We start from the raw sequence: 15933 nt of genomic DNA on the forward strand, positions 1-15933 counted from the left end.
GAGTCTGACCATGAGGAAAGCCCATGGGAGCGGTGTTGAGAAGGGTCACCCATCTGGCAGGACACGTCCTTGCTCACGGCCAGAGGTCCCTTCTAGCTGCCACCCCCTCTGCCCATGGCTGCGGGACAGCAACGAGGCAGGACCAAAATGGCTGCGGCTGCCCCGGGCCGGCGGCGGGCAGGGGAAGGAGGCGGGGGCAGCCGGGCCGCGGGGCGGTGCGGGGCAGCCGGGGTCCGCCCCGCCGCCTCCAGCCGCCGGGCTCCGTCCTCCTGCCGCGGCCTCGTTCCGCCGTCCCGAGCAGACAGAGGGGTAGGAGGGCAGCCGGGGCCGTGCCTCCCCCCGCGGCGCTCCGGGGGGGCCGGTGCCCGGGGAGCCCTTGGCTGGGGCCGGGACCGGGAGCCCCCGGCCCCGCTGGGGTCCGGCCGTGCCCGGGCTGCGGGTGTCGGGGGGGAGCCCCGCAGCGCCCGGGGGTAGCGGGTAGGAGGAGGCAGGTCCAAGGTCTGTCTGTCCGTCCGTCGGTCTGTCCGTCCGTAGCTGCCGGGATCAGGCCCGGCGAGGGCAAACGGGGTCGGACCCGGCCATCAGCGGGCGGGGCGAGGGTGCTGGGCTGAGGAGGGCGCTGCTGCAGCTGAGGGCGCCTGGGCGGTGGGGGGGGGAGGCTCCAGGAGCATCTGGTCAGGTCCGTGATGGCCTCCAGGTGCCCTCAGGGCCCTGAGAGCGGTGCCCTTTTCCAGTTTGCTCCCTCTGTCCTCCTCCATCAGGAGGGACTTGCTGTAGGGTGATTGCAGCGGGGTGTCAGAGGGCTGTGTAAGGGGGCACAAACCCAAAACGGGTGACTGGGAAAGGGACACAGCGTGAGAGAAGTGGGGCTGGGTTTATGGGGCGTCAGGCTGCCCATGAGGGGCTTCAGGGACCAGATGGGCTTGGGGGTACTGGGAGGATATTCAGGACACCCCTGGAAGAACCCCAGAGGCTGGGCAGTACTGGGGGGATCACTCGAAAGCCTGGGGCTGAGTAAAAGGTAAGGTGTAGCTCGGTGACTGCGAGGGCGGTAGGTAGCTGTGAGAAGGTGGCAATAATCTAATACTGAAGACAGTATCCTGATTCCCAAAATTGCCTTCTTGGTCCAAGACAGGTGCCTGACTCCTTGCAGCTAGCTGGGGAAATTCTGCTTGCTTCCCTCTTGCCAGATCGCTTGTGCCTTCTGGTCAGGTCACAGCTGCTGCGGAGACACAAGAGGAGTTTTTCTCCTCCTGCGCAGGGAAAGCTTGTTTCTTCCTAGGAGCATTGCTGGTACGTGCTGGGAGGGGGAGTCCCCAAGCAAGCAGGAATGGCAGCTTGGGATGTTAAATGGGGAGCTATAAATCAGCAAGCTGCTAATTAAGACCGCAGAAGACTGGTGAGTTACTAAAGACCTGTATTACTCTTTTCAGAGCTCTGAGCCATTAACAAGCTCCCTGGGACCTGTTTCAAGCACGTGGCTCACGGGAGACATTGCTTGAGAGCACTTTATTTTGGGCATGTTCTCAGAGATGAAGTTTCCCGTGCCCTGGGGCCATTTGGCAGCCAAGGCCTGGGGACCCCCGGAGGGACACCCGGTGCTGTGCTTGCACGGCTGGCTGGACAATGCCAACACCTTTGACAGGCTCATCCCTCTGCTCCCCAAAGGTGGGTCTGGCTCACTGGGATGGCTCTTGCTGTGTTGCAGGGCCACATGCCTGATGCTTTCTCCCTTTCAGATAACCATTACGTGGCAGTGGATTTTTCTGGCCATGGTTTGTCGTCCCACCGACCTGCAGGCTCCCCCTACCATTTTCTGGATTATGTGAGCGATGTGCGCCGGGTAGCAGCAGGTGGGTAGTTGAAGGAACCCTTGAGGGATGTTTGTGCAGGGGGTGCTCTATCATTGCTGCTCTTTGGAAGAAGTAGGCAGCATTTACTGGTTCTCCCCATTCTGATGTTAGCTGGTGCTCTGGTAATGCAGACTGAATAAACATCCCCCTTTATCACTGTTTACTGAGGATAGGAAATGTTTCTGTACTGGAAAGCAGCAGTGACTGAATATGCAGCTAAATGGTTCTGCCAGACTGACTTTTTGTAAGCAGCCAGCAACCACTAACCAGTGTTAGGTGTAAATTGGAGACTCTTCTGGTTCTCCCCATTGGCAGTTTGGTGCTTGCTTTAGTGCCATACAAAGAAATGTGAAAGCCAGTGTGTCTCAGACTCCTAATAACTCCTGGTCTAACTGCATATCTGTGTGCTGATATTGGGAGAGCCTATGGCATGTGCAGTTTTGCATCCCTCGTTCAGCATACAAAGAGCCTGGAGAAGAAGTTCTTTGGCGTGCCAGAGGGTAAAACACATCTTTCAGTGAGGTATGTTTCAGATGGCGGCATGGATGAAGTGGTATTTTCCCATGAGCCTCTCAGAGTGCCCTAAAAATGGTCTGAAGAGCCCAATTCGTTAAACGGCGTTAAGAGCTTTCACTTGGAATGATCCTCCTTTCACCGAGACAGCAGACCTGGCTCAGCCTCCTCATGGCTTCTGCTGAGCGTCCTGCAGCAGGGTGCTTTGTCAAGGTCTCCCCATTCCAGCAGGTGCTGCCCAGTCAGGCTCCTTTGCTTATTGCCACTCTCATGTCTGGCAGAGGGTGGGAACGTGCTGTAGTTTGCCTTGCAGAGAGTGCTCGAGAGCTGTGTGACTTAACTACCAAGGAAATGAGGTGGTGGATGTTCTTTTTTCTTTAAAACTGGCCGACTTAGCCACCTCATTTCTGGGTTGGGAAGCAAATTAAGCTTTGCAGAAGCCCTCCTGGGAGAAGGGGCCTGTGGTGGTTGAGAAGCAGCAAGATGCCGCTGGTCTGGTTTCTAATGCAGCACTGTCTGTTTTTGTCTGTTGCCACTTAGCATTGCAGTGGAGACGGTTCACCCTGATGGGTCACAGTATGGGTAAGTGGCTCTTGTCCTTGTAAGCCGTGAGATTCACGGAAATATGAGTAGATAATTAATTTACAAGGCATGCTGCTAGGAGCTGGGTTGGAATATTTATTATATTGTGTCAAGTACCAGGTTCTTGCTTGAGTGATTCAAAAATCTGCACCCTTGTTTAGAATGCCTGTGTTTTCAAGACACTGTAGTACAAACAGCGTGGCTCTCCCTGCGGGCACTTCCTGAACTCCCAGGAGGGAACAGGGATGGGCAAAGAGGGTTGGTCTAAGGCAGCAGTATTCACAGCAGGCCTTCCTGCTGTCCCCGGGCTTTGTGGCCTTGTGGGCTCCTGGCAGGGTCTTGGTGGGTTACAGGGCTTGCAGAGGGGAACCAGGACTCTGTGTCCTGGGGACATAACTGGGTTTTGCCTTGATGTGGGTTTTGTTCCCCAGGGCTGCTCTGTACCTGCTGGCAGTAGTGTTTTAACTGGTAACTCTTCCTTCACCTTTGCTGCCTGAGAGGGAGATGGGGATGGGGCAGGCCGGGGACTCCAGCTGGCCTCCAGTCATCCCGTTTTCTGCTTGTGTTCTCCCTGCCAGGAGAGCTTTGCTCTGTAGCTTGGGCTTTGTCCCTTGGCACAAGGTGCATTTGGGCCTCTAAGGCAGCTCCTGCTGTGGGGAAGGGGAGCTCCTGTTACCAGGGGGTGTCCTGCTTATAACTGAGCACCATTCTTTCCTTTGCAGGTGGGGCTGTGGCAGGAATGGTGAGTAAAACATTCTTTCTTCATGGGGTTTGTGACTTTTGCAGCTGGAACAACAAATGGGAGAGGAATAAAGGGACAAACTGTGTGAGACTTGGATCTCGGGGGAGGAGAGGCCATTCTCTGACTCCTCTCCAGTGTAACAGGATGAAGACAGCGCTCAGTGCGCAGCTTTTTGCTTTGTCTCATAATGTTTCATCTTTCCTCAGTTCTGTTTCCTTTATCCTGAGATGGTGGACAAGCTGATCCTGCTGGAAAATCTGGGCTTTCTGCTAGCTCCAGAGGTTAGATTTCATGTGTTGTTCCCCTCCCTATTATTAAATAAAAAGAGAGGTGTTTTTTTCCATCATTGTTCAAGGAAAGCACTGAGGTGACCAGTCCTTTTGGCAGGCACAGACGTGCTTGTTGTTGCATGAAGCGTGGTCCCTGCTTAGGGTGGCCCTTGAAGAATGCTTGGTAGTGCTGAGCATCCTGTAGCCCCGTAGCATTGAAATTCAGTTGTCTGTCCTGTGCTCGTGTGCAAAAGGAACTGGAATGTCTGGCCAAGCAGCTGCTTGCCAAGGTTGTCTTTTTGCCAACAGCTTGTTGGGTGACCTGGGCGCAAGACTGGCAGATTTCTTTTTCTGTTCCTGGCAGGACATAAAGCTGCATTCCCAAACTGCCAGCATCACTCCCAAGTGCTGGGGGGTGGTAGGCAGAAGGGGGGGACAGAGGCACAGGGTCAGAGAGACAAAAGATATCAGATTTTCCTTGTTCTTTTGGACACTTGTCCTCAGCTCAAAAGCGAAGTGGGAGAGAGTAGAAGAGATTATACAGGTGAAAAGTTAACAACTTTAAGCACTGCTGTATAGGTTTTCAGCTTCTACCTTGCCTGTTATGTATTACTGTTCTCTTTCCCCCAGAAGTGTGCATGATATATGATGTCCGTAACTGGTAGGAGTTGAGAGATGTTGAAGGGTGAAATACCTCTTTCTACCCTCTCGATTAGGGGTAAAATGACTCAGAAGAGGGAGGTTACTCCTGTGCTCTACATGGCTTTGTTTTAGGACACTGAGGCGTGGCTGAAATCAAAACGGATGGTTATCGACAGATTACTGAGCTTAGAGGCAAGGCAGCAAGCTCCCAAAGCACGTAGCCCTGAAGCAGCATTGCAGAGGTGGGTTCTCATCTGTCTCTTCATTTGCTGCCTGCCTTCATCTTGGACAGCTATGGTTGCTTGAACAATAAGGTGAAACTGTCTCTGTTCTGCCCGTTCAAGTCCTCCTCTGGCATCTCAGCAGTCTTTTGGCTTCTGCAGCCACCTCCCTGCTCTTCTCTGAAGCAGCCCAAGGGCTCGCTGTCACCTTGTCATGCCATTTTCGCTTCGCTTCCTCCCTTTTTCAGCAGCACAATCTCTCTGCCATGTCTCCTCCAGGCTGTTAGAAGCAAACAGACATCTGACAGCTGAGGGTGGGGCGATCCTGCTGCAGCGAGGAGCAACTGAGACACCCGCTGGTAAGGGGCTGCTTGGAGACAGGGCTCATCACAGCGCCGGCCCAACACTGGGTGTAGGAAGGGAGCAGTGCCAACAGCCATTGTCTTCCGCAGGGTACGGGGTGCCCTAGCTACAAGTTTACGCAGCCTGACTGGGATCAATTAGGTCTGGAGGCAGAGCTCTCCTCTCCCAGCAACTGAGGTTAGAATGGGTAAAGAAAAAGACATCTAAAAAGGAGATACCAGAAGTAATCCTGCTCCTCTTGTCTCAGAAAGTCTTGGGCAGACCTAGAGGTGAGGGGCAGAGTGGGCAGAGCAACTCCCTCTCTTCTGACTCATGGAAACCTTCCCTTGTTTTCATTCCAGGGCTGGTGTATAACAGAGACATGAGAGTCCGTACGGTAAGCGGTGCAGTTCTGACTTGCCCCCTGCTGCTTCTAAGGCCTGAGCTTACAGAACACAGAGGTAGCGGAGGCCCACTCGCTGAGCCCCGGCTCTGCCTCCACCCAACTGTTTACTTACTGCTTCCCTAATTCCCACACCTCTTTTAAATGCTGCTGTTAAAAGAGCCTACACTTGATCATTAACTGACTCAGCTTACAGAGTCACTGGAAAATGTTACTGAATTTTTTAGCAGTTCCTGAGCCCCAGGGCCTCCTGGCCACATTTTCCTGCTGTTAAAACTCTTAAGGCAGCAGATGGATGGATGCTTTACGTTAGCTTCTTTGTCGGGTCACCCTTATAAGAAGGGGGGAGGGAGTGGAACAAAGTCCCTTATATTTGATACTTTGATAGCTTTGTGCCACTATTGAGCAAGTAGGGCCTCCTCTACCTGTGCTACAGCCAGGCTGTGAAAGCCAGAGCATTGTACTATCTCCTTTTTAGTAAAAGGATTTTTAAAGCTTTTTCTCTGCTGTGAGATCATTCCCATATGTGCTGCAACCCAGCAGGCAGCGTTGTTGGCAGCCCTGAAACGCAGCTGGACAGAAGGAGCAGTTGCAGAGCCAGCCACTCTTGTGTGCAGCCTGGCAGCTTATCCGGTCTCTGCGCAGCAGCCGTGGGGCCTCAGCCTCTCCTGCCTTCAGAGCTGCTGCTGCCACGGGGTTTGGGGACGTGCTGCGTCCTCAGCTGCTGCCCCTGACCTTTGTTGCTCTCCCTGTCTTTGCACCTGCAGCAGAGTCGAGAATCCCTCACCATGGAGCAGTGCGTGAAGCTCTTGCAGAAGATCCAGGATCGTGTTCTCATCATTTTGTGAGTGAAGCACAAGCACAGCCAGCCCTCGCTGCTGTCCCACAGCCCTGGGCAGAGGGGGTGGCAGCTAGAAGGGGCCCCCCGCTCTCCCGGGCTTACCGCTCCCTTCCCACACCCAGCCATCCCCTGGGGTTACCTTGGCCTGTGCTGTGCAGTGGCTATAAGCGGAGGTGCTGGGAGTTGAAAAATGAGGTGCAGGTTTGGCTTCCCTAGGCTGATCGAATCGTAAGAGCGGAGTCCTGTGCACTTAAGAATTTTCCCGTGTGCCCAGAGCAGAGCAACACAACGTCATAGTGAGGCCAGGTGCTCTGAGCCACTCAGAGCACATCTCTCGGAGCCTCAGACATCGCCTTGTCCCGTCACCTGCAGCACAATTTTAATTCTCTAGGAGGTCTAACGCTGGCTTCTCCAAGAGGACTGCCCTGGTACCTCCTCCTCCAAGCAGGGCACGACCTGTGATTAGTGTTTAAAGCAGCAGTATGGAGGGGGAAAAGGGACAGAGAGCTGCAAAAGCTGGCTGGAAGGGAAAAAGAGCAGAAGATAGGGTGGGGCAGGGCATGATGGGCAAGTTAAGGAGTCAGCCCCAAGAGGATAATATTTAACCAGTCTCCACTCTGATACTAGGCAGTGGCCTAAGGTCTTAAATGAATAATTTGGCAGATAATAGCTGCTCAGCCAAGCTCTGCCTTGCTCCTCTGACTGCCACGTATGAACAGGTAACCGTGCTGTTTACAAGCAGCCGATAAAGAGCAGCTGGGGCTATCACCCCAGTGTCCTGGGGACACTGCTTCTGCCCAGGACAGCCACAAAGAGAGGCACACTGTGTGCTGTACTGAGCCTCGCTCTTACTTTTCAGAGCACAAGATGGACTCTTGGTACCGCGCAAGCTGGAGAGCAAAAACCACTTTGTGATAGCCCTACGGGAGGCATTCGAGCGTACCCTCAGAGAGGTGAGAGCAGCCTTCATCCTCGCATCTCTGCGGGGCACCAAACCGGGAGCAGCTAGGAAGTAGCTTACCCTAGTGGACACCTGCACTGGGGGATTTGTCCTGAACAGCCCAGTCCTCACAAAGGGGGAAAGCCAAATTTTCCCCTCCTGCCAAAGTCCTGGTCAGCACTGCCCTCTGGAGCCAGCTCATCCCAGGTCCTCCGGTCCCTGTCCTGCCTCCAGTCTGCTGGATTGTAATCTCTTTATATGATGCTTTGTCTGTGGCTGGCATACGGCAACATAAAATCCAACCCTTCTTTGAGACACCATTTCCTCTAGTTTCCTCCTGTGGTGGGTGCCACAAAGCAAGCGTAGCTTGCCTGAGGGAACACTTTCCTCCTCTTTATCTGCTTGTGTCTTCTCCCTCCAGCACATCCAGCTAGTAGAGGTGCCCGGGAGTCATTTTGTGCACATGAACGAGCCTGAGGTGGTCTCCGGGATCATCAGCAACTTCCTGACAGCGCACGACACCAGAGCAAGGCTCTAGGCAGGTTCCACTGCAGCAGCAGTTCAGAACAGGGAGCTAAAAGCAGACTCCGGAGGAATTGTCACCTTTCCTACCTCACATCCAACAGCGGTTTCACGATGCTCATTCCTAAGCTGAACTTGTTGAACGGGTGGAAGCAGATCTGCTCATTTGTCCAAGGGAAAAGGAATTTTTCCTCCACTTCTAGCTCTGGCAGTGCAGGGTTAGATACCCAGTGGCCTTCCCTTTGCTTACTCCTAACTTTTGCACCCTGAAACAGAGCAGGAATACAGGCACAGGCATCCTCTGCGGGAGCAGCAGCAGCACCAGCTGTAGCACTGCAAGAGAGGGGTGGGGTGGCTCATTCTTGACTCCCCTCTGAGCATGGTGTGATCAGTCTCTTCCCAGGGTTAGACCCTCTGAAAAACACAGGAGCGTTCTGCTTCTCTGCTTATTTCCATGAGTACCTGACTGAGCTCAGAGCGCCTCAATCTCTCTGTTCTACTGCTGCTTTTTAAAAAACTTGGCTTACATGAGAGCTCACCTGAGCACAGAAGGCCATTTCAATGAACTCCTAGGGAATGAGACATTAATCCTCTAGCTGAAACAGCTGGGAGAACTGCTAGTAATGGAAAAGTTGGCAGAGATGATTTCTGTCCTTCTAAATAAAGATTGATCTTCTACTGTTAACACTGTCTTTATACAGGAGAGTGGACTTTCTTTCAGGATGCTCACCCAAGCAGCTGAAGTGCCAATCTTAAGAGGCAGCGATTTTAACATGCCGTATCTAAAGCAGAATGCATGTAAAGCATCCATCTGCCTTGTAAATTGATGCAAAAAGCCAAATGAAGCAAGCAGGCCTGGCAGTCTCCCCACGCAACAGAAACTGCATTGACAGTGGGTTTTCTAGGGGAGGGCCGATCTATTTCAGCCCAGCTCTGTGGAACTTATCAGTACTTCCTCCGTACACTCACGGTCAGTCCCTTACCAAGGCTGCAGGCGGTAAAATAAACGTGTAGAAGCCTGGGGTGGCTCCTTTCAGACCAGAGCAGCAGCAGTCACAGACTGCTGGGGTGAAGTCCAAGTTGTGTGGGCAGCAGCAAAAGCGCTACCCCACGGCTGGATGTGCCTGTTGCCATCCTTACCTGCCTCCTGTTGAGGCCGACAGGAGGCCTGGGAATTTACCAGTCTTTTTTTTTTTTAATTCCCAAGGTCACTCCCTCCCCTTCTTCCTGACCCCCAGGTAAACGCATAAAGGAGCACTGAGAAATAAGCCATGACTTTTATCACCACCCCAGTCCAGCACATAAGAGGTTGCTTCCCACAGCAGAGCAAGGGGGAGAGAGGCGTTCCTGTGTGTTGGGAACAGAGCAGCAGTTTATTTACAGTGCTTCAGCCATTCCCTGCCCCTGCAAAGGCTGTGCTGGGCCAATTCTGTCTCTCACCAAGTTTCGGGAAGGCCTTGGGTGGCAGGGAGATACAGGTTGTCACTGGACATGCCTCAGCCCCCTGGACCCACACCATGGAAAATAGTGACGATGGCAGCGCAGACGTGGCCAGGAGAGCAGAAGGATGCCGGTGTGAGCGAAGCCAACTCCCCCTCCAGCTGTGGTTGCTGGGATCTCCCACTTCAGGTCCAGGGGCAGGGACAGCATGAAACTGCCTCAATTCCTTGAAACTCTTTGGCATGTGGAGTCTGTTGGCATCTCTCCTGCCCTCTTCAGCGCAGGCATCTGAGGAAACAGCTCGGCATGGCTCAGTATGGCCTAAACTTGCGCTGGGCTCGCATCAGTGCGATTCTTTGCTTGTCCTCTTCAAATTTCTTCCTCAACTGGGCAATATCTGGAACAGGCAGAAAAAAAAAAAGAAGGGATGTCACACAGGAGCAGCAGACCTCCCTCTCCCTGGGGAGCTCCACCTTGGCACCCCGTGACGGGTTCAGTCCTGCCACTTAAAGCACACACTTCCCAGAGCAGGTCCCTTTGCACCAGGGCTAAGTGCAGAGCTGAGGCTCTGGCTGTTCTCCTGCAGTGCTGCAGCTCCCTCTTGGGGACAGAACATGCTAGTTTTCCCTCTCAGCGGCTGCCTCTATGCAGACTGACAAAATCTGTTAGGAAGCTGTGATCTGTACGCTCTCCCACAGATTGTTAGGCCGGGTGGTGGCAAGGGGCCCACGGGAACTGGTGAGGCCATTCACACCACCACCAAGCTGGCTGTTCACCTGCAGCTGGATGTAGTGGCTGCTGAAGGAGAAAGGATACTCTTTGGACCACAGTGTGAGAGAAAAAAAGACAGGCAGGAGGGGACTCAGACACTCACGCTCTCTCTTGGTCTCGCGATGCTGCCAGGCGTAGAAGTTGAGCAGCTCTTTGCGGGCCCTTTTCCGCTTCTCCCTCTCCAGCACCCGCAGGTTGGCGGCCTCTGTCCGGGGCAGGCCAGGCTTCCGGCCCTTCCGTGTTACCTTCACCCAGCCCTCCTCATCTGGCACGCCCTCCTCCTGGGCCGCTTTGGCTTCTTCCTATAAAGACAGGAAGGCGAGACGGCTTAGTGCAGCCGGGCTGCCAGCCAGTCTGAAGCACGGCTCCCCCCAAGGTCCTGCTTACACACATGAAAAGTTACAGCAAGATTTGAAGGAAGGCATGGAACCAAGGACAAAGGCACTCAAGTCTCAGTCACAACAGCGCATGCCAGACAGGACCCATTTTATTTGTGGATACCAGGTGCGATGAACCAAATCAAACCAGAACCTGACTGTCCACCACCAACCCTTCTAGCCAGTGTGTTTCCCCTCTGCCATTTGCAACAGGGCCTGGGCACTGAGAGATCCTCTCTCTCTTCCTTTCCTTCTCCCAACAAACTGCTTAGGCTGGGTTCCCTCCCCAGCCCGGCCTCACCTGTGCTATCTTTTTGTCATAGTCTTGCATGAAGGTGTCCACCTCAGTCTTCAGTTCTTCCTGATCCACTACTGAGTCTGCGTATCTGGCGATCCACTCTGAGACACAGACAGCAGAAGTCAGCCACAGCCTCTGTTAGAAGCAAGCTCTAGTGCGGCACATTTGAGCAGCTCTAGAGAGAACTGCTGTGGGAAACAACACGCTCCATCCCCATTTCTGTTCAGCTTCCCCGCTGCATTAGCTCATGAACAATCAATTTGAGGCCCAGGCCACAGGCAGTAAGCAATGGGAAGCTAAATGATGGGAAGAGCTTGCAACTTGCCCAAGCAGGAGCGAGCTACCTTAAGCCCAAAAGGTGCAACATTCAGGGCTGCCTTCCTACCAAGGGGTCATCTTGACAGCCATCTGGTGCCTGTTTATGAGTCTGGCTTCCATTCTGAGGGTAAAAACCAGCCAGCTTCTCTGGAGCTATGTGAAATTGAAGAGATGTGGGGAAAAACTGCCCTTCCATTGGACCAACTGACCGCATCCTCCTGTAGGGTCACTTAGGCTCTACAACGTCCAATACAAGATAGCAATAAGATAGAGTAAAAAAAAAAAAGAATAATGAAATGCTGGACATCTCCGCAGCTCAGGCTCATCACAAAGAGGTGAGAATGAAATTGGAACACGCTAGGTAGCATTCAGCAAGGAAAAGGTTTCCCCTGCTCTGGCTAACAGGAAGATTGCCGCTGCTTACTTACTACTAATGCCAGTTTTCACAGGGTGACTGTCTGTTGATATCAGCAAGGGACCTTCCTCTGCCAGGGCCTTGACTGCTTGGATGCTAGCTGGTTTCTTGAACACCACGTATGCTACTCGAAATCCCTAAAAGAAAAAGACCCACCCAGGCCAGTCAGATATACCACGGTGATGCGGCAAGGAACTGAAGCATAAAATAGCAAACAAAGCACAAGTTACAGAAGAATGGATTAAAAAAAAAAAAAAAAAAGATAAGGCAATTTTGAATCACGTTGCCAAGTCTCCCCACGCAGTTTTTCCACAACTCATGCTAAACAGCACGACTCAATACTCGAGATTTCTTCCCGTCGTGACCACCGAAGCACCGGTTATCTCTCCCCCGAGCTTTACCGTCGCAGTCCTGCGGCTGAAGAACTTGGAGCTGAGTTTTTCCGTTTTCTCCCCCGGCCCCGGCTTGTCCCTGACGTCCACGCCCTGCACCGGCCCGCAGCTGGCGAACAACCTGGACAGAGACTCCTTGGCACGGAGGTTACGAGACAAGCGTCAGAGCAGAGCGGGAGCGACTCGGCCCCGGGTCAGCGGTGCGGGAGGCCCCGCGAGGGGCCCGGCCGCCGGCCGCACTCACCGGGCCGCAGTACGGGGGCACGTTGAGGACGAAGAGGGTGCGGCCGGGCGGGTGCGCGTCGCCGGGCCCTTCCCGCACGCGGTGCTCCTTCACCAGCAGGCAGTGGGGCGAGCGCTGCCGCTCCCCGAACTTCACCGCCAGGGCTGCGGGAGACACAGCGGTTGGTTAGAGGCCCCGCTCCCGGCTCCCGGCCCCCGGCCCGGCCCGGCCCTCCCCGCCGCCCCTCACCCGTGTAGCCCGGCGGCGCCGCTCCTGCCGCACGCTGCTTGGCGGCCGCCATCTTAGCGCGGCGGGAAGCGGCGGGCAGCGAGGGCTGCCGGGAGCTGTAGTTCCCCCCGCGCCGCTCCTAATGGCGGCGGGGCCCGGCCCTGAGGAGGGGCCGGGCTGCGCTCACACGGGGCAAGCCGGGGACAGCTCGCCTCGAGACTTCCTTGAGGTAAAGCCAAAATCCCCTGGCTCAGGGTTGCTGACGCTAAGGAGGCGGAGGGCACTGGGACCTGGGGGAGGTGCTGGAGAAGAGGAAGGTAGCTACTCTCCTGCCCCAGCCCCAAGGAGGCACGCAGCCCAGCTGAGGCATGGCTTTCCTCACACCTGCGGATTACAGTCTTTCAAAAGTCTGCTACCACGTCTGACCTCCAAAGAAAGCTGTGACCCACCCGGGCTGGGAGGTTTTGACTATTCCTTAAACCTTCCTCGTAAGGCAGCAGGCAATTTACAGCTCTTACAGGTACACTAAACTCGAGACAATATTGCACACACTCTGGAAGTGCATCACAGAAGAGAGAAAGCCCAGGGAAAGATGGTCATGAAAACAGTGGCTAACACTAACGCATGAAGACAGCAGAAGGAATACAAGAGTAGCACACCAAGGGAACAAGATGTAACATGAGGTGATGCACCAATAGATGTGGAAAGGTAAAGGTTTCCCTAGAGACAGTTTCCACAGGTACAGGGGGTGCTATCTCAAAACCTGATTTATTTTTGATTTTTTTTTTACCCCAGGTGGTGGGGCACATTACACAGTCATGGGAAATAACTGAGACAGGCACAGGGGAGTAAACGGAGACTGAAGCCAGGGCAAGCAAAGTAGCTGTTGGGTTATGTCGCCCAACGATTTGGCATTAGAGGTGTATTTCTACACTGAAGTTCCTCTGGAAATCCTTGGCTAAAGACTATGGAAATGCAATGCTATGAAGAACAATACCTAGGTAGAGTCTCTAAAGAACAGCATGCTTACTGTTAAGGAAGCTTATTGCACACAGTTAGTTTAACAGTTCTGAAATGAAGACCTGAACAATGAGAACAGTATAAAACAGCAAATGTGCTTAATGCTACAGAGGCAAATAAAAGAATAAAGAAATGTTAAAGATTTGTAAAAACAGAAGACAACAGTAAGTACAACTGTTCTTAAAGACCCTTGTAAATCAGGAGAAGATAAAATACAACCATTACAGAGGAAGTTATATTTATGATTGGATGGAAGACAACTCCAAAAATAAAGATCTTGAAAGAAGACATGTACAAGGTGAAAAAATGGTTTGTGAAAGTAAGAAGTGATATGGTTAGTTGACTCAAGATATCAAAGTTAATGAACATTTATCAGATGATATGGTACATGCACAAGCCGTAAAAGTATACCAGGCAAACTCACAAATTGTGGCATCACTTCAGAAGACAGCATATTTTTGAAAAAGCAAAGGAAGTTTGAGAGACATTATTACATATTACCTACCACCTGTCCTGGACAGCCATATTGAGTTAGTGCAAACCATTCGTATTTCATATGTGAGCTTAAAATCTCTTAGTAGCCCAGAAAAAAAAAAAAAAACCATGCTGCATAAGGGCAAATGTGCACAGATGTTAGGTCAGAAGATGGTAGGTGAGAACTCAGTGGAATGTAACAAGATTAGCATGACAATTCCAGAACAGTAAGAAATTTGTCAGCTGCAAGGTGAGCTGCTTAAAAAAGCCTAGAATAACTACAGGTTACTCTTCTTTCAAGTGCCTGCTGAAACAAGAAACACTACAAAGAACTAGAAAGCTAAGATGACTTCAGAGAGCTGACTGACTACAGGAGCAGGCAGAGCAACGCACAACCAAGACACTGCTGTAAGACAAGTCATAGAGTGGCGTTTAGACAATCATCGACCTGAACAATTTAAAAAAAAAAAAAAAAGGATTTACTGCACAGATCACAGAGATAGAGAACAAAGCAGTAGTTCTTCCAAGGAAGTATGTTAATGTCATCATAATTCATCACAGATAACCTAAACAATGCATGATTTAACAGCAAGTTACAAAATGCATCTTCTTGCTATTTGGCTTTTGGAATGGATATAAATCAATTAAAAAACTTGCTTCAGTCTCCCCATTCTTTCAGAAGAGACAAGATATGCAATCACAATACATGTCTTCACATTTTCACAGCCGTATCATCTTATTACCTAGCTGATTATGAAAGCACCCTACTTTATCTGGAACAGGTACTCTAACTTCACAGCTGCACTTTTAAAATTATTTTTAAATCACTAGGCTGTCAATAACAAATTGCCATTGCTTTCATGTGACAAATAAATTGGGACTAGGTGGGGTCACAAATTGTTCCCATTTCGACAGCAACAATCAGCTATTAATTTTGATGAGATAATCTAGATGAAATTACTTATGAGTATCAATCGATTATCCACATACTCTTCCTCTTGGTCTTCCATCACACTATCAGCTACCTATGGCATTTACCACTGAACCAGCAGCATGATTAGAGATTTGAAGTTTCTATTTTTTTTTAAAAGCACACTTGATTCAATATTGAACAACTCTACCTACTGATCTTTCAGTTGCTTCACAGCATCTAAAAAGGCTTAGAATCCACTCTCCGTATAACAAACGTTTATTCAGAAACAGATAATACATTATCTTCTCCAACCCTAACATTTCTCCACCCTCCCCCCAGTTTTTATTAAAACACAGGTGTTTGGTGGGTGATCTAAGAACGGGGAACAACAGCTGTCTTAAGTCCCCTCCCCTACAAACATCTGCTGTTCAAACAAAGCACCCTACCAGAAATGGTGTCGTTGGCTTCCAAACCAAGGAAGTACTCCGGAAAAACAAGTCCTGCCAAGTTCTTAGTTATCTCCATGGCTAAAAGGGATGCAGTGAGATAAGGAATGGTTTGCACCAGCTAGATAGAGCAGAATTCATACAGAACAAGAAAGCAAAAGAAACACAGGGCTGACCGAGAATCGGGACCCGGAGAATCTGGACCTACACCGATTACGGAAAGCTCACTGAAGTTCTGCAGACCTGAACCGAATGGGTTAGGTTAATCTCCTAGCTAGAAGGATCAAATTCAACCCCCAACCAGCTTCTCGAAGTGGCTCTTTCCTTTCCTCTCTTATAATACAATTTGAACTAATACAAACAAATGGAGCTACTGGGACTTCAAATATCCATGACAATAATGCTGTACTAACGAAGGAGGTATTGGAAGTGCCACCTAGTGGCCTGTGGCTCATCACAGATGCTCACTGGCCGAAGTTTCATCCTTGCTGCTCAGCAGGGGACTTGCTTAACACTCCTCTCCAAGCGTCCCTTACACAGTGCTGCCTGCTCTCCTCCAAAACTTGCAGCAACGAAGCACAGCGATCATCCTCCAAATCCATTTATGTGAGCAACAGGCCAGCACAGCAGCCAAACATTGCCCAAATTATACCTCTCAAGAAAGTGATTTCTCCAGGGCAAGCGAAGACTGCTTCTTACATGTTAGTATCAGAAAAAGGTCCCAGCTCCTTCCTTTTCATAAAAGGAG

At 51.6% G+C, this 15933-nt stretch overlaps 2 protein-coding genes across 4 annotated transcripts; one reads left to right on the top strand and one right to left on the bottom strand.

The window, feature by feature from the left end:
- The first annotated feature begins 209 nt into the window (after positions 1-209).
- On the top strand, positions 210-9076 carry SERHL2 (serine hydrolase like 2). 3 transcript variants are annotated; one of them, XM_050711017.1, is made up of 13 exons: positions 244-309; positions 1132-1293; positions 1434-1668; positions 1740-1853; positions 2907-2948; positions 3671-3690; positions 3897-3971; positions 4734-4843; positions 5102-5181; positions 5527-5561; positions 6335-6411; positions 7268-7361; positions 7770-9076. In XM_050711017.1, the coding sequence occupies exons 3-13, from the start codon at positions 1521-1523 to the stop codon at positions 7884-7886; spliced, it is 912 nt and encodes a 303-aa protein (XP_050566974.1). In that variant the 5' UTR covers positions 244-309; positions 1132-1293; positions 1434-1520; the 3' UTR covers positions 7887-9076. The 3 variants fall into 3 exon arrangements, with proteins under 3 accessions (XP_035399823.1, XP_050566974.1, XP_035399824.1); XM_035543930.2 differs by lacking the exon at positions 1132-1293 and having other exon boundaries at positions 210-309; XM_035543931.2 differs by lacking the exons at positions 244-309; positions 1132-1293 and adding an exon at positions 799-1021.
- A 144-nt stretch (positions 9077-9220) lies between these two features.
- RRP7A (ribosomal RNA processing 7 homolog A) lies at positions 9221-12571 on the bottom strand. The gene is made up of 7 exons (XM_035543933.2): positions 12354-12571; positions 12126-12268; positions 11891-12016; positions 11503-11626; positions 10760-10857; positions 10185-10383; positions 9221-9707 (listed from the first exon to the last, which is right to left on the bottom strand). The coding sequence occupies exons 1-7, from the start codon at positions 12403-12405 to the stop codon at positions 9622-9624; spliced, it is 828 nt and encodes a 275-aa protein (XP_035399826.1). The 5' UTR covers positions 12406-12571; the 3' UTR covers positions 9221-9621.
- Positions 12572-15933: the final 3362 nt, after the last annotated feature.

The sequence above is a fragment of the Cygnus atratus genome, chromosome 1 (assembly GCF_013377495.2).
Source record: "Cygnus atratus isolate AKBS03 ecotype Queensland, Australia chromosome 1, CAtr_DNAZoo_HiC_assembly, whole genome shotgun sequence".
Lineage (NCBI taxonomy): Eukaryota > Metazoa > Chordata > Aves > Anseriformes > Anatidae > Cygnus > Cygnus atratus.